The sequence below is a fragment of the Psammomys obesus genome, unplaced genomic scaffold (genome assembly GCF_907164565.1).
Source record: "Psammomys obesus unplaced genomic scaffold, mPsaObe1.curated_primary_1811, whole genome shotgun sequence".
Classification (NCBI taxonomy): domain Eukaryota; kingdom Metazoa; phylum Chordata; class Mammalia; order Rodentia; family Muridae; genus Psammomys; species Psammomys obesus.
This window is the reverse complement of record NW_026594462.1, coordinates 5246324-5264610: the sequence shown is the minus strand read 5'-3', so window position 1 is coordinate 5264610 and position 18287 is coordinate 5246324. Positions and strand designations below refer to the sequence as shown.

Below are 18287 nucleotides of genomic sequence, written 5' to 3'. Positions count from 1 at the left end.
TTTCTTTCTTTCTTTCTTTCTTTCTTTCTTTCTTTCTTTCTTTCTTTTTTCCTTCCTTCCTTCCTTCCTTCCTTCCTTCCTTCCTTCCTTCCTTCCTTCCTTCCTTCTTCCTTGTGCTGGTGACTGGACCCAGAGGCCAATCACTCACTATACCTCTGAGCTGCTCTCAAATCCCTTGTGTGCAGTTCTAATAAGCTTTCAGGCAGTGCTACTGCTGCCAGTCCACACACCCATTTTGAGCAGAATAGCCAGACAGCTAAAGGTTTCCTGTACTTAGAGCCAATTAGGTTTTAAAGATATTTATTTATTTACCTAGGTATATACTACAGTGTCTGTATGGTCAGAAGGACACTTCTGGGAGTCTAAGTTTAGCTCTCTGAGGCCCCTACCATCCACAGGACCACACATCCCCTGCCCCTAAGAGACACTGTGTTTATCTACAGCATTTGCCAGCATAGGACACCACTGAGAGCTGAGCCAGGGGATAAAGGTTGAGTGGTTGAATGTTTGGGGCAGGAGACAGAAGATGAAGGAATAAAAATGAGTCTAAAATAAAACGCATATTAAAAACACAAAGTAAAACGAATGCTCTTAAAACTGTCTGCAGTGGAAGAAATCAAAAAGTTTATTGGGTGATGAAAAAGTACTGTAAACCTCTTGTGCAAATCTTCCAAGAGTTAGCCTTGTGCAGTATAAAAAGAATTTTACATGTAAGAATCAGTTTAACCAAAGGACTATAAAGGAGCGATGATTCTTTCTGAACCTGGCTTTTCATACACCGACTCACGTTCACAGTTTCTTAGGAGTGGCACTACTATTTTTAACATGTTCAAGTGGTATCCTGCCACAGAATCCCAAGGAGGCTAAAGGATGCCGTGGCTTACGCTTTTCAGATTTACTTTTACATAGAAATCTAGAAATAATTTTGTTCCCTGTCACATAATGTTTCTCCCCATCAGCTTGAGCCCTTCCTTGGTTATTTATCTGCGATCAGGAAGCAAACCTAGGGTCTGTGGACAAAGGACCAGAGGTGTGGTTAGGGATATTGGCTTTTTATTTTATAATTATCCTTGAGTATGCATAAGCTATACTTTTGCAGGGGAATTTGAGGCTCCCAGAGTGGTACTGTGGACTGACTTCCACCTACATATTGTATCCCTGGGTCAAGGGTGAGAGAGAGGCAGGGGTTTGTAGGTGCTTTGCTGTGGATGAGACTGAAGATGAACACAGGTTTTATTGGAATGAGGGACATGGGGTAACGAAAGACAGACTGGCCCAAAGCATGACAGATGGTGGCTCGAAAGGGTTGAAGTATATGTCACAGTCACACAAGTGTGGGTGAGGTTAAGAGGACCGTAGGGTCCTGGGCCCACCCTCTTTCCTATCACTTTTATTAGAATCTTTAGGAGCAGGGTAACTGGCCATTCGGAGCCAAGAATTTTTGGAGCAAAAGAAGGCAGATGGGCAGGTGGGGTGGTAGGCTGCGTACACAGGTCAGGAAAAGTCACTGTCTGAGGAAAAACGAGCGAAGTCAAAGTAAAAGGAAACATGAGGAGCTGAGAGATGGCTCAGTGGTTAAGGGCACTGGCTGCTCTTTCAGAGGACCTAGGTTCAATTCCCAGCACCCACATGAGACTCACACCATAACTCCAGTTCCAAAGGATCTAACATCCTCTTCAGGACTTCTCAGGTTCTGGTCACACATGTAGTACACACATACATGTAAGAACAACAGCCATATACATAAAGCAAAAATAAGTATAATATTTAAGGTATCTTAGCCTGGTTCCCCTCAGCCATCTAGTGTAAGATATGCTTCACAAAGTACCCAGTGGGGCTAAACATTAGGAAAAAACTCATAATGGCTTGTTTTAAGCTGGTTTTCCTAAAACTGACAGAGATAGGCTGGGCTAACAGCATGGAGGAGAGCATTCAGAACTGTGACCTGTAGCCTGCCCCAATAAAGGTGGGATAGACACTGGGAGGTCCACACTCTGATCTCAGTGGCCAGGCCCAGTCACTGGCTTTTTAAGGCTCCTTCAGACATACTATCGATGTGGGCTTTGGGCTTTTTTTTTTTTTTTTTCTGCTGGAGAAGGCTGAGGAACACAGTTTGCTTTTAAAAATTGGAACTTAAAAAAAAAAGACCAGTTCACATGACATTTTCATGCATCTTCATTTGATGGTCTAATTAGACTCTGCTGAACTGGCAGCTTTAGCATCAGCCCCCTGCAGTCCGGTTTTCATGGTTCTGAATGAAGCTCTGTTCACAGATGTGTGGACACACCCAGAGGCTTCCATTTTCCGGGCAAGGCTATTTACTCAGGTGACTGATTTTGCTTGATGTCATCCGTAGCTCAGGGAGGAGCCGCCCTCCGTTCTGAGGTCAAGGCCAACACTTTCCTTCCTGGATTCCGTCAGTGAGACCCTGTGCTAGCTTACCCCACGCCAGTCCCCACAGCCCACAACACAGGCTGTGCTGTGTGAAAGAGAATTCTTCCTTTCTGACCAGGATCACCGGGTGTTTTCTCAGTGTTTAGTGCACTGGGAATTGAAGAGCATCTGCACATGAAGGAAAATAGATTTCCTTTCAAACAAACCGTCTCTAAGTCTAATCTTTCGTCAGGCTGGTGAGATGGCTCAGCCTGTTCAGGTACTTGCTGCCAAGCACAATGACCTGTGCTGAGTTTTCAGCACCCACAATGGCAGAAGGAGGGAATCAGCTCTAGCAAGTTGCTCTCTCGCCTCCATACTCTGCTGTGGCACACTCATTCTAAACAAACAGTAAATACACATAAGATGTTAAAATCAATCTTTTACACTCAAATAGGAAAAATGCTTTTACTATTTCTTCTAAAAATCGTTCTCTTTGTATTCTTTCGGGAATTATTCACTTTCAATTCTTTCATCAAGAACCCCATTAAAATTTAACACAGTCATTTTAAATTGTTATAATTTTGTTTTTGTATTTTGGCTCAGATGATCAGAAAGTGTTCGCCATGGCATCACCATAGCCACAAGATACAAAAACCACTATTTGGGCAGTTTTTGTCATGTTCCAATTGTGATGTTATTAATTTACTGTTCTGCGGCAACTATAATCCCCAAAAAGCAGGGATGCAATTATCCATGTAACATTTTGTTCTAAAGTGAAGCAAAGGATATGAGGGTCAGTGTGAGGGAGGCTTTAGAGATGGTCCCCAGGGAAGCCTGGCTTTCCTGTGACACAGCCTAATGGCACAACACTCCCACACTGGTAGAACCATTTCTGCAAGTACTTCCTCCCTTCACTGCACAATGCTTTCCTGAGCGACAGAGAGAAGACTCCATATTCCAACCGGAGGACAGATGTGTCACTCAACACAACCACACAACCCACAAAAATTAGCTACAGTATTGTTGAGGTCTCCTGAAGTCTCACTTTTACTGTCACTGTTGAGGTTACGTCCATTTTAGCATTTTTTTTTTAAAGGATAGTTTTTATTGAATGGGAATGAAAGGGGGAGTAGGCAAAGTGGTCCTTGTGGATTAATTTCCCTTTCAGTCAGCCCACCACTTCCGAAAAAGCAGGTTTGAAGTAAAGGGCAGAAAGAAACTCATGCTCAGGCAGTAAGTAGGTGCCCTTCAATGTGCAAGAGGAGGCTCCTGTGGCAGGTCAAACTCCAGAGATGATGTGGGTATAGAGTCTGTGATGAGCGGCAAAAGCAGCCATCTGAGCAATGAAGCCTGACCTCACGTAGACAGTACATTGTAGAAAGAGAAAAACAGTTCTGTGAGAAATGAACTGAGATGTCTAATTATGTATTTGTCCTCGAACCAGCTAATTGGAATGTTTTTTTCTTTTTTCCTCCCAAACACAAGGTTCAAAAAAAGTCTGAATGTGACGGAAATGCTGTTACCTGGTGTCTTAGCTTGCTTTCTGTTGCTGTGACAAATACCATAGCCAAATGTTACTTGGGGAGGAAAGGCTCTATTTAGCTTGCATTTCCCGGTTGCGGTAGATCATCAAGGGAAGCAGAGGGCAGAGACTCAAAGGAAGCAAAGGCACGAACCAAGCAGGACCCTGTCTGTTGGCTTGCTTTTCATGGCTTGCTCAGTCTGCTTTCTTACGTAACCAGGACCTCCTGCCCAGGGGTGGCCTTGCCTACAGTGCGCTGGGCCCTCCCACATCAATCATTTATTAAGAAAATATCCCACAGAAATGCTCTCCGGCCAGTCTGCTGGAGGCAGTTCCCCAGTTGAGGTTCCTTTTTCCAGGTGATAAGTTTGTGTCAAGTTGACAAAATCTAAGGAGCTCACCTAGAGAAATGAGTCTCTGGTCTATCTGATTTTTACACAGTGGTCAGGAAAAGTTTCGCACACTCTAAAGCATTCATCAATTATATACATCAATAATGTGTGTGCATATTTACTTTTAGAAGCATTTATTATAGTAACTCATAAATCATGCTTGCCCAAATTTAATTCATTAATTTATGGGGTTGGTTTGTTTGTTTGTTTGTTTGTTTGTTTTAGAGACAGTGTTTTCTCTGTGTAGACTTGGTTTTCCTGGACTCTCTTTGTAAACCAGACTGGCCTCAAACTCACAGAGATCTGCTTGCCTCTGCTTCCCCGAGCACCGGGATTACGGGTGTGCGCCGCCGTACCCTGCTCCCAACTATATTAATATATGTTTTAAAACATGTAAACTATAACTTTGAAAAAGAGTTGTAGTAAAAGGATCAGGCAGAAACTGGCAAGAGTATCCACGTGCAATTGCATCCATTATTTTTAAATGAATGAATAGGTGAATCTGAATCAAATGAGCTCCTCTGTTCATCTCAGCCAGCACTGTGAATCCAACAGAGGAGCACAGTCCTGATGAGGCTTTCATGCCTTCCGGGATGATGGGAACGGTTTTATGAATTTCTTGTCTGACAGCACTGATCCTGACTTCTGTACTCATAGAAAACAAATGTCATCTTTGGATGACAAAATGTATCTGTGGACCTGTCTCTTATCTTAGGAACTTCTACAGAGGAACTGAAATGCAAAGTGAAAAGACGTCGGAATGAAAATCCACATGGTTGTTACGTAGGAAGAGGAAAGGAGAAATACTACTTCTGTTTAGTAGAAATGCTTCAGTTCAAAGTTCCTCTAGATGTCAGTATTACATAGGGAAATGAAACTATAAATAGCCTGTGGCAATGAATGGAGGCCTTGCATTATTTAAACGGTGAAACATATGTGACACATTAGGAAAAGGAAAACTAGTCCTGCTTGGTGACTGGCTCCTGTGCCTTCAGGACTAACAGTTCTGTGCTTGGCCAGCCCAGACTGCACTGAATAGTACGGTCCCACCATGCTCACACTGACCACTAGGTACCGTGGCCCAACTGGTTCCACAGAGTTATATAGCCAAACTCTTATTTTTACATATTTTGACGGGCTGGGATAAAGGAACACATACTAGGTTTGCATAATTATTAAGCTTGCTTTTGCTCTCACTGTAGTCTTTATGCCACCCAGGATAAATCCCAAAGCATGGGGCAAGAAGGAAAATTATCAACAGACAAATATAAAATGCCATCAACACACTTTGTTAAACTTCCCTATTTCACTAACAAATGTAGACTTTCCAGAATTAAAATTAAAATTTCTCTTTCTGCTCCCTTCCACATTAATTCTCATCTTTTAACTTAAGAACACATGTATCTTCCTAGTTGTGTGAATGCTTTTATTTGATGACCCCTGCTGTTATTCTTTTTACTGTGTGGTGCTTACTCTGCAGTAGGTCCCAACCAATATTAACTTTCCCTTTTGTCTTAAAATCTCTTTCCATATCAGAAAAACAGTATAGAGTATGCTGTCACAGCACAGGCCAAACAAAGAAATGAATTAGAATTCTGACTTCATTATAAAAAATGTAATTGATAGTCTCTCTATCAAAGAATTTCTGTGACTCACAAATGAGTTAACCATGCAAAAGTGCATTGAAGAATTCTTTACAAACTGTGGCCAGTACGTGTTAGCTATCATTACCATTCCCATCATCATCATCTCCATCATCATGACCACACTATTATCATCATCTTCCTCTTCATTGTTATCATCATCATCATCATCATCATCACTTTGTGATATCTCTAGTCTAAGCATCATGGCTATAATAAACCCAACATCTTGGAGGAAACAGACCAGCAAAAACAGTTCAGTGAAGTATTACAAGGGACACCAGCATTACCATGAGGACCACTTCTGTGTCTACATTCATAACTTGCAACTAGCTTGGCCTAAGAAAAGTGAAGGCCTTTCCCCCTGCCATCGCTGTGCTTGCACTTAAAAGTGAGACACTTTCTATAGCTTTGATCTCCAGCCTTGGCTTTCTATAGATGTACTAAATGTGCCTCTGTGTGGTGAGGTGCCCATCTGGGGAAAAGGAAGCTTTCTGTATTGTAAGTGCATTTGCAATTTGTCTGAGTCCCTACACTCTTCATTTATGTGATATTTCGTGTTTGCAAACCCTCCTGGAACAAACTGTATTCTGCTCCAAAGAGGGGGGACTGATTTCTCCTGGCTTCACATGATTTCATCAGTTTACAGTGTATAAATTAGAGTTTGTGTGGTTTAAGCTAGTGTTCATCTCTCACATGATGTGGGGAAGAGTTTGTTAAGCGAATCTAAGAAAACTAGGATTGTGAGAACATTTATCTGCTTGGGAGAAAGACGTCCTCTAGGGAAAGAAAAAGCCTGCTGTTAAGAAGCTCACTGCCTTCATCTCCTCATAGTTTAGAAAACTCATTCACATCTTTAATACAACTAAAATGGAGGTCAAGGGTGGCGTGCGCATTACCAGTGCCCTTTAATGAAATAATGGAGATTGGCTACCTTCTACACGCCATGACGGAGTTCTGCAGAGTTCCTTTGAAAACAGTGAGCTCATTTCCTTTGATATTGCTGTCTGTAGAGGGTTTTATTAATTCAGACTCTTTTACGTTTTACATGACTTATCAGTTTCTGTGCTTCCCCCCCCCCCCCCATGTTTGAACTATATAATATAGTAGTTTCGACTTGGAACAAGTTTTTCCCTTACTCCTGAGGGAATTTAGTAATCTTTGGAGATATTTTGCTTTATTAATGTTATTTTTAGTACCAACATTTCTGTCAGACAATAACAGAGTTGAGATGTTTTTCACGCAGCAGGGTAAACATCATCAGTAATAATGTATGCACTGTAAGACTAATTAAGAAATTAAACTTCAAGTGTCTGAAGTCTTCTCTTTTTTTTTTTTTGTCATCTCAGCTGGAAGGCAGGGTTCTCCTGGCACTGGTAGGGAGGCCAGGTATAATGCTAGCCATCTTATCATGATGTGATGCTCTTTTCATGAAGTATTGCATAGCCTGTGTCAGTAGTTTTGAGGCTAAGCAGTGTGTATACAGTAGGTAACCTCAGTTGCTTGATTGTGCACCCACAGGCTGAGGAAAATGTGTGGTCCAACCCAGCACTGAATGAAAGGACAATTGTCAAAGGTGGAAGGACATCAGCCCTCACAGGTAACATCCTTAGGATACCTGCTTAATGATCATCATGAGAATTCTGTTGGTACTTTTTTTTTGGGGGGGGGTGTTTCAAGACAGGGTGTTTCTGCATATTTCTGGCTGTCCCTGAAATCCACTCTGAAGACCAAGCTAGCCTCAAACTCATAGAGAACCATCTGCCTCTGCCTCCCAAGTGATGCTTCTGTTACACTTAGGAAATCACACATTCCTGAATTCTGTAAGAAGGACTGCTAATTAATTAATTAATTAATTAATTAATATCTTTGTCTGGTTGGCTTTGGCTTTATCAGGGTTAGGGTGACTGCAGTTATCAGTCAGCTGGGCACATATCATTTTGTTTTGCTTCTGAAGGCTTAAGTCTGCTGTCAAAAAGAAGCCAGAGTAGAGATGCCATTAAACAAAGCCCAAACTAAAGTTATCATGAGCATTCTTCATTAAAACATTTTGTGTTCTGTGGCTTCTAGAGAGACCTGCACCAAAAGACCAGTTCTCATCCGAGAAAGAAAAAGTTACCAAGCTCAACAAGAAAAATGCCGAGAAGACCAGTGCCTCTGAAGTTCAGAGAAGCTGTGTCATATGTCATATGGAAAGACAGGACAAGGCAGATTTTGTTCCAAGAAATTCCACAGAGCTGAGAGAGAATGCAGGTGGAAAAGATGGTCCATGCATCGAAAGTCTGGAGAGAGCAGAAAGCAACATCCTGGCAGATAAACAAGACACTGAGGATAAGAACGGATGTTCGTTTTTCAAAGATGGGAGAAATGGGCTTCCTTCTGAAGAACGAAGCAGAGGAACAGAAGCGGAGGACAGAGTTTCAACAGCTGCAAGTGAGACAGTGCCAGACAAACATTCAACTGAGAATCAGCACGTTGACGAGATGGATGGCAGCCTGTGCCACGAGAGGTAGCGTTACAGCATTACACACCCACAGTTGCTCTCTCTCAGGCTTTTGTGCGATCATATTTGAGGCCATTCTGAAAGAAAAATGAAGACAGTTTTAAAGGCAGTGTTTAGAACCCATTCTCCTATCTTGCATTAATTTTCATGGCTACATTTTCCTATTATTCTGCTATTTCTCTTTCTCTCGTCTATATTTTCAGTTACTTTTCTCCCTCCCTCCCTGCTCCCCTCCTTTCTTTCCTTCCTCTCTCCCTTCCTCAGTCCCTTTCTTCCTTCTTTCTTTGCTTCCCTCCACCAGGGATAGAGCTCAGGGCATTGTTCAGTCTAGGCCCATGCCTCCACCCTGAGCCACATTTGAGTTCTTTTGTTCTGTTTCTAAACCTTACACCAACACTAAGATCACAATCTTCAGTATCTCCAGCAACCAGTACCCTTTAAAGACCAAGTAGAAAGTTTTCCTGTTTAACAATAAAAACATCTCCTTTCTAAGGCTAAGAATTAAATAATGATTGTGCTGAGCTGTAAATTAAAATCCCAATCTGAAAGACTTAGCCTAATCCATTAAACATTGATTGTTTCTTCCCTAGTATTGTAGGAAGGAGATAATGGACTAAGTTTCTTCCTTAAAATTAAAATTAAGAAGTGCCAAGTACAAATTCAGGAATTTTTGTGTTGCAATTAAAGTTAGATGCTCTGAGTTTGTTTGCAGCAAAAGATATCCAAACACCTCTCATGGGGAGGGGGGAAGAGCCTTTAAGATGTCATTATTACTTAACTTTAGTATAATGCATTTAAAATTAATCTTGAAGAAATCTAATTTTCAATTTATTAAGCATGGGTTGTTATTGACGTCCATGATTACAAGATGTGCTTCAGAAGACCTGGACCTGCTAAAAGACATTAAATAAGCCACTTCCTCCACCGATCATGGCTCTTCTACGGTTGCCAATCTTTAGGGAGATTATTGTTCCTTTTCTATAATTTCTCTGTTCTGTTAAGTTTCATAAATGACCACTTTTGGGCTCACAGTGAGGTCCTTGGAAGACTCTATGTCTGGTAACTTACTTACATTTGATGTCCTCATCTGCTGAGCTGGTCACCTCTGTGACACAGAGCACATCTTCTTCCCCAGATACCATCAAAAGAAAGTTTCAGTTCCAAAACTTTGACAATCTGCACATTTTTTTTCCCCTTGAAATGCTGAAATCTGCAAATGTGTTTGGCTTTCCAGGTGCGTCAGTAATCTAAAGGCCATTTCTACACCAGGAATCCTTGGAAATTCGGCACCAGGGTCCACTTTCCAGAATGCTGAACAATTGGAGTCTCTTGGCAGCAGTAAGCGCAGAGTGGTGGAGGAGTGCTTCCTGAGCGAGGACAACAAAAAGAGCAAGATAGATGTCATGAGTGTAGGGGAGGGGCCCACAACTAGGACTGAAGAAACCAGACAAGCCAGGGGCCTGGGTGATAGGCCCCAGGACGGAATGACCTCCTCTAGAGACCAAGACCCAGCAGACCCACTGGGTAGGACATGCCTCTTGTTCTGGACTTTTAAAGTTTCCTAGCTATCCCCAGCAAAGATTCCAACTTAATTTCTCTTATCCTCACAGCTTTAAGGAGATATATGCCACATTAATGCCATTTGTATGTTTAACTTGAACACTCTTCATGTAGGCAAGAGAAACAGTCCTCTCTATCTATCTATCCATCTATCTATCTGTCTGTCTATCATGTATTATGTATCTACCTATCTATCTATTTGAGGTGTGTGTGAATATTATGTAGTATATATGTGTCGCCTATAAAAATGTGTGCTCCAGGTGTGCATCTGTACATGTGAAGAAATCACCAAGTGTCCTGGTTATTATTTTCTACCATATTCCCATGAGACTGGGGCTAGGCTTGTAGCCATAACATTGGGGTTACAGGTACAATGTTAGGCTTTTTACTTGGATCCTAAGGATCTCAACTCATGTTGTTAGGCTTTCACAAAAAAGCACTTTTACCCACGGAGATATCTTCCCGGCCTGATCAAAATCTAAAGCAGTGAATGCTTCCTGAAGAATTCCCTCATGATTTTCTTTCTGAGTATATTTATGGCACGAGAGGCGAATGTTCACATCAAATTAGATTCCAAGAGATTTTTGCTTTCTGAATATAAAAATGCTAAGTTAATTAAACAAAATTAATATTACTATTTGATAGTATACTTGGAACAAGGTAAGTGCTCAGGAAATATATACTGGATAAATGCCAACTTTAAAGAACATAGCTGTTTTGGAGCCAGGCAGTGGTGATGGTGGTGGTGGTCCCCCTTTAAATCCCAACACTCAGGAGGCAGAGGCAGATCTCTGAGTTCCAGGACAGCTAACTCTGTCTCGAAAAACCAAAATAAATAAATAAATAGATAAATAAATATCTGTTTTTACTCCCCTCTCTTTGTACCCTTGCTATATCTATGCAGCAGCTGTTTTAATTAGTAAATGGGGATGAATGAGTTCATGAACAGCAATGGTCATAGGAAAATATGAAGACCATTAATTAGGAGAAATTTTACTAGTAGCTATGCTGTTAGGATTCATGCTGATGTGGACTCTCACTTAAATATATGAGATGGAAGGCAGAGGGGAGAAACTGAATAGCTGTAGAATATAGCTTGCAGAGTTTTATTGGGTGCTTTATTTCCATTTAGCCAGGAAAAAAAAAATCATCTCTGTACTTTAAGTGCCTCTGAAATAAAGCCTGAAACATTTTAAAAAGTAATACATAATATCAAACATTTCAATGACACAGGAAATAATTCACGCTCTCCCCCTTTTCTCTCTGCTTTAATTAAAATATGAATTATACAGGAGCATTTTACAGAAAGATGGATCAATTAATTTCTCACGGTCAAATGAAAAATGGTCTCAGGCCTAAAAGCATACAAGAGAAAAATAATTGTGGTGTTGGAGAGCAAACCAAGAATGCTGTCCATGCTAGGAAAGTGCTTTTCTGCTGAGCGTCAGCTTCACCCCCAGAAGTGGGACTGTCGTAGGACTGCAGATTTCTCACTGCCTTGCATTTTCTAAAAGCTACCCTAAAGAGTGTGTGAATAACATTTCTTTTCAAAGACCCTAGATAACATATTCTTGAGTTACAGTCCATTCATGGATGGGATGGAAATTTATGTTCTGGGGTCATTAGGAAGAAGACAGGTGGCCGATTGCGTTTCAGTCTTACGAGTTTTTACTATGAGACACGCACGCCGCTTGATGCCTTTGAAAGGAGGTCAGAGTCCTTGATGGGCAGCCCTTTTCTTCTCGTCTTACAGATGATGTCCCCGCTCCCATGGCCCCATTTGATCATCGGATTGTAATGGCCAAACATGCTGCAGTGGACAGTCTGTACACCGTGAGCAAATCTGAGATCTTAGGAGGGTGAGTGAGGCTCTGTTTGAACAGCCGCTCAGGAAGAGCAGGGAGCCCGACATGGCAGAAATGTTTGCTGATCTTGACTTGAGAACTGCAGACACTAAAAACAAGTGTTTTAAGTTTTGATCATTGTTGAAAATCGTCCCTTGTCCCAGAAGGTTGTCATGGTGGCTGTACTTCCCATCTAGCGTCTGCTTTCTGTGCCATGTCATAATGTCTGAGAGTAGGAAAAAGCCCAGTGTGAGTCACCGCAAGGTCCAGGGATTGTCCAAACCCAGGTTTAACCCTTAGGAGGTGAAAAGCATCAGATCCATGTATCCCAATTGCTAGGTTTCCATTCTTGCTGTTTTAGCTTTAACTGCTATTTCCACCACCAAGTACAGGGTGGCCTGTTGGTAGTAAAAGTGTTCATGATGCAGTAGCTCATATTTTGCTAGGAGGAGCTATCGAAACAGGTCAAATACCGCTGGGTTCTCAGCAGTTTTCCTAGGTTCATCTTCCTACATTAGAGTATTTATATACCAATGTCACATTAAGGTTATAAAAGAAAACCTCTCCCAATGTGTATAAGACTATAGGCTACTAGGTGGCATTACTGGGACACGGTGGAGCCTGTAGGAAGTGGGGAATTGCTGAATGGAATTAGGTCCCCAGGAGCATGTCCTTGAAGTGACTAGTGGAAACCCAGTGGCTTCTCATCCTCTTCTACCCTTTGCTTCCCAGCTGCCATGAAGTGAGCAGCTGCTGTGCTGCTGCTGTGCTGTGCTGTGCCACACGCCCAAAGCATCAGGGCTGGGTGACCCTAGGCTGAACCCTCTGAACCCAAGAGTCGAAACAAGCCTTTCTTCCCTTAGGTTATTTAGTGTATACCTCAGGTCTGTGTTCAGCTAGCATGACACTAACCAGTCTGGTGTGGTGCTTTCAGATCAAGTCATGTGAAAAACCTAAGCATGGAGATGTCAGTGTAGTCAGACAGTGATGGGACATCCCTGCTGCCCAGGCGCTCCAGAGAATAGTGCTAATGAGGGGAAAAGACGCTTTCTTAATCAGGGTTACATGGGGAGTACTTGGAGCTGTGTTCGTGTGTGCCGGCAAAGAGGACCTCTATAGTGAGTGTTGGAATCGAGGTAGTGGCTTATCCACATTCATAGTAATGCAGAGTAATTTGGGGCTGCTTCTACCCCTGCACATGGCAAGCATGATCGTCCTCATCTCTGCAGGCGACAAGAATAGGGTCTTCTCTGGTTCACTGCGTTGTTACAGAAGCTTCCCTTTCACTCCCTGTCATGATGGCCACCCTTGCACAGAGCAGAGACCTTTATCAAATAAGCATTAAGGGAAGCAAATCAAGCTGCTCATGTGTGTGCACGTCTGAATACGATAACATGAGTGAGAAGCTAGAATATTCTGTTTTCTATTATAATGAGATACTGAGGCTGAGTCCTTCATGATGGACACAGTTCAGTTAGCCTACAGTTCTAGAGAATTAGGAACATGGCACCGGCACCCACTTGGCTGCAGTGAAGGGCCCTTTGGCTGTGTCACATCATAGTGGATGACAACATGGAAAGTGAGAGACAGAGAGAGAGTTAGGAAGGGAGAGAAAGGGAGGAGACAGAGGGAGAGAGAGGGAGAAAATGAAGGAGAAAGAGAGAAAATGAATCACATAATAGAACAGGAATGCAGTGAGTGACTGGAGTTTGCTTTGTAACTACTGTTTCTTGAGAACTAACTAAGGCCCAATAACAACTATGTCAATTCATCCCGAAAACCTCTAGTGACACAGTTATTTATCAATAGGTTCCAACTCTTAAAGGCTCCACGCAATTATCAGCGCCTCTGTTCGGAGGACTCAGTTTCTAGTACTTGAACCTAAAAGGGCACACTTAAACCATGTCCATGGAAGCAGCTGTCTTTTTTTTTTAAAAGGGTTTATTTATTTATTATTTATACAATGTTCTGCCTGCCTGTCAGAAGAGGGCACCAGATCACATTATAGATGGTTACGAGCCACCATGTGGTTGCCGGGAATTGAACTCAGAACTTTTGGAAGAACAGCCAGTGCCCGTAACCTCTGAGCCATCTCTTCAGCTCAGCCGTTATCCTATAAACTATTAAACTGATATCTAAGCTAAAATACATGTATTCATTGGGGACTTGTTGGCCACAATATGTACTTTCGATTTTACATATCTATGTGCAAATTGTTATTATTTTATTTAAATGGAACTTCTAGAATGATTTTGATATCCCTGACCCATAGTTTGTATTGTTCATGTGCTTATAAATTCTATTTTCTACATTTATATGTGTTCAGTAAGATTCTGAATTGTCTAAAATAGTGGCTTTCTAATTTTAGTATGCATATAAATCAGCTGAAAGTACAGACTCTGGGGCCACGTCTTCCTGCCTGCAAAAGACAGGTGCAGGGCTCAGGAAACAGTATTCTTAATGTTCCGTGTACAGGGGAGATATATATGACCCATAAAACTCACCTTGGCCAGTACTGTTCCAGATACGGTAAACGTGATTGTAGGTTTGCTCACTTGAGAGACAAATGCCTGGGGAACTCATACTGTCCCCCTGGCAGAGACTGCTATGGGACCCTGCAGACCACAGTGTCTCACTTGAACTGTCTCTTCTTTGACAGGGGCCGTTTTGGCCAGGTTCACAAGTGTGAAGAGAAAGCAACCGGCCTGAAGCTGGCTGCTAAAATCATTAAGACTAGAGGTGTAAAGGACAAGGTAAGGGCCGTGGGAGGTGGGTCTCTCCATCTGGAACAGACTTCACCGTACTAATTGGCTGTTTGTTTTTTTTTTTCTCCTCAGGATGACGTGAAGAACGAGATTAACGTCATGAACCAGCTGGACCACGTGAACCTCATTCAGCTCTACGATGCCTTTGAGTCCAAGCATGACATCGTCCTTGTCATGGAGTAGTAGGTGTCCTCTCCCTTCCGTTCACCTTCACAGATCTTCTGCACGGCGCTCATGCCTCAGCAGGAACCACGGGCAGTGTACCACTGGGTCTGAGTTGTAGGAGACATGAGATCTTGCCAGAGTCAGAAATGAAAACTGCCTATAAGTGCAATCTCCCAGTGGGACTCACTGGTCAGACAGAGCAGGACAAAATAGGTGCAGCATGTATCAAACCTGTGTCCTCTAGATCATCCTGCTGGGTAATCTGGAGGAAAGTGGTTTGTGAGTTTTGCTCCCTTCAATGGTGATTTCCGCTACCTCGGTGCTATGTTCTAACATTTTTAGTGCATGCTTGAAATTGGAATGGTAACTAGAGGATAACTAAATGCCCAAGGTAGAGATTAACTAACAAGTTAGCAGCTCAGTAAAGCAAAACAATTATGACAATTTGTTATGCAAATACAGTCTCTATCTCAGAATACCCTGTGTTACACTGATCACAGGTGACCACGAGTAGCTAAAACCTGGCAAAATGGAGCTGTGGGTGAGGGGTGCTTAAGCTTTCATGAACACAAAGCACATGCCAAGCCCCTGGTACTAAGCTAAACAGCTTTATTTCAGAATCACTTTTGTAAAGACTCAATCAGCTCAGGGGGTATAGCGCCTGCCTAGCATGCATGATGCTCCGGTTTCCATACAAAGTCCTACAAACAAACACCACCAGCAACACAAAACTCAAGTAGTTCTAATACTTAATAGATACAGAGAGTAGGTTCATTTTTACTTCAATTTTTAAAATGGTGGTTTTTGTTTGCCATGGTATATAAAGCATTTGGAAAACTGAAGTATCCAACATCAGCTACATGGAAGCATGTTGCCATTATACTTAATCTAAGAACCCAAAAGGTAAAGATTCCATCTCATTTTCTGCTAATGCTGAAATCCCACCTCATGTGTCCCTGAGTCCTCTTCCTCCTCAATATCTGTAAAGTGATAGATTTGGCTCACCTAGAGCTGAAGCCACCATTAAGAGGGACTTTGAAACTTCAGTTCTGTGACATTGAAGGTATATACTTAAGGTGTGCTGCTGGTATCCAGCATAAAAATTGTAACCCATACAGCAAAGAAGGTAAGGAAATAAGTACACACACACACACACACACACACACACACACACACACACACACACACACACACACCTCTGGAAGAGCTAGAGGCACCTGGGCAGCATGAGAAAACGTGTGTGGTGTTTAGGGAGTCGGAACTAAAAGTTTTACCTCTTCCCTCTGCAGTGTGGAGGGTGGGGAGCTGTTTGATCGTATCATTGATGAAAACTGCAACTTGACAGAGCTGGACACCATCGTGTTCATGAAGCAGATCTGTGAAGGGATCCAGTACATGCACCAGAATTACATCCTCCACTTGGACCTCAAGGTAGAACATGTTTCCATCCTGTGAAATGCAAAGTCTCTCTATTTCCTCTTCCTGGTGGTTCAGGGGACCTGTGAGCTATTCCGTGCCAGCTTTGCAAAGTTGTATTGTCTCTGGCCATGTTTTCAGGAATTAATAAAAATCTGGATCTCTCTCTGTATGTCTTTGTCTGTCTGTCTCTGTATCTCTCTGTCTGTTTCTCTCTTTCTCTCTGTCTTGCTTCTTCCCCTAGCCCAGCCATGAGCTTAGCCTCCAGCTATCCTCTCAATTCAGCTGGAACAGACTCATGTCACCATCACCTAGGACATTCAGGATTTCTCAACTTCTGTCGCCACCTTCAGGGACCCTTATTTGCATGTCTGTCTTTGGAGACTTTTTTGAGCTTATTATAATTACCTGTATTAAATTAAAACAGGAGGTCATTTCTCTAAAAGTATAGAATTAAAAGCAGTCCATTCCCACAGTATTCCTTACTCCTTACTGTCAGAGTATATGATGGGAGGATTTTAGTCTTCAGTTCCCGAGTTGTACCTACCCTTTCCAGATCTTAAGAATCCCCAGTAGCCTCTTGAATTCTTCCAGGAAACTCTGGTTTGGGATTTACTTTCCTATGCGTTTGCTGAACACTGGGTAGAAACCATGGAGAGTGGAATGCAGGGCAGGTCCCAATGCCAAACAGCAGAGGGGGGAGCCTTTCACAAGTCAGAAACTATGAAGGCAGCTAGCCCACTTCCTTCCCACTCTTTATCTCTCTTCATTATGCAGTCTCCAGAACAAGACTGTAAATAGTTTTAGATAAAACCAACAAAAGACTGAACCCTTGTAACCCTGATCCCATCTATGTTCGAGTCAGTATCATAAAGTGCATCTTCTTGTGTGGCTTGATCATTTTCTCATTTCCCTGTTTGCACAGCATGACAGTGAGATAAATTGTGTATTCTATGTAACATACCATATACTGTAAGTCTCCAGGGATAGCACAGCTGAATAAATCTAGCCTCCTTAAATAGGTTTCCATGGGCCTCTCTTCCTACAACTTGGCTTCCCTCACTGTCTGGATTTATGTGCCTTGCCTTTCCCATTCACTGTTGCACGGGAGAAGGAAAGGGGGAAGTGGCATGTAAAACGACCAAGTCAGAGGTTAAAGATCATTAGCAAAGTCCTTGGCCACGACTTTCATTATAATTATCATATTATAATGAGCATTTTCAAGGCGCACGTTTGCTCACTGTGGATATTCCACAGATAGTCCTAAAAGGGTTTGATTGGCAGCTGGAACCAGGCGCTGACCTCTCATAAGTCAGATGACTCCAACCGTGGCTTTGCATCATTGACCGAAGATTTGCAATGGGAAATTTTAGTTATGGCTTATATATAAAGATGATAATAAAGGTGACAGCTGGATGGCCCACGAGGGACCAGGTTTTTTTTCAGAGAGCTTCTCGGAAATAAAAAGACTGAAGACATTGAGTGTGCATTAGTGCAGGGAGTTGAGAGGTGACTTAAAAGTAGTCTCCTATGTAGTTTTATTTTCTACAAATCTTATCTCATAATGGACATTGTTTAGTTTTAACGGCATAGAAATTATCTTTTGAAGTGCCCTCAAAGATGTTTACTTACGTGCTGCAAAATACTTTTCAGAATGCCATGGTATTCTCTAATGACAGAACAGTTTTTATTTGTTCGGTTCATTATTTAAGCAGGACTCCTATTGCTCTAGTACAGCACCCACTTCTATCTAAAACGGCTTTTACTCTCAGACATTTGTTTTAGAGACATCTTGGGGAAATACTTCCAAAGATATTACACACAACCGATTAGATACTGATTTGGAGACACTACATCATTTCACAAAGTGTGTCTGGGTTTCTGCCTCGCTTGGACCTCTTTTCCACTAGACAGGATGTGGAAGGGGGCATAGTTCATGTAAAGGATGGGGATGGAATCCTGGGCACCTGGCAGCTTTGCTAATGCCAGACTCTTAGTGGAGTTGAAATTGGGATTTAAGAGTTCTTGGCTCTTCTTTGAAAATGCCGTTTCTTTTCTTCTTCTTCTTCTTCTTCTTCTTCTTCTTCTTCTTCTTCTTCTT

At 42.2% G+C, this 18287-nt stretch overlaps 1 protein-coding gene across 1 annotated transcript in view; it reads left to right on the top strand.

Annotated features, from left to right (window-relative positions):
* Positions 1-18287, top strand: part of Mylk4 (myosin light chain kinase family member 4) — a 71025-nt gene that overhangs the window by 43842 nt on the left and 8896 nt on the right. Inside the window, exons 3-7 of the mRNA XM_055619100.1 lie at positions 7455-7533; positions 11750-11855; positions 14500-14593; positions 14678-14787; positions 16060-16201. Of these exons, the coding sequence (XP_055475075.1) occupies positions 7455-7533; positions 11750-11855; positions 14500-14593; positions 14678-14787; positions 16060-16201 (531 nt within the window). The remainder of the gene's footprint in view (positions 1-7454; positions 7534-11749; positions 11856-14499; positions 14594-14677; positions 14788-16059; positions 16202-18287) is intronic.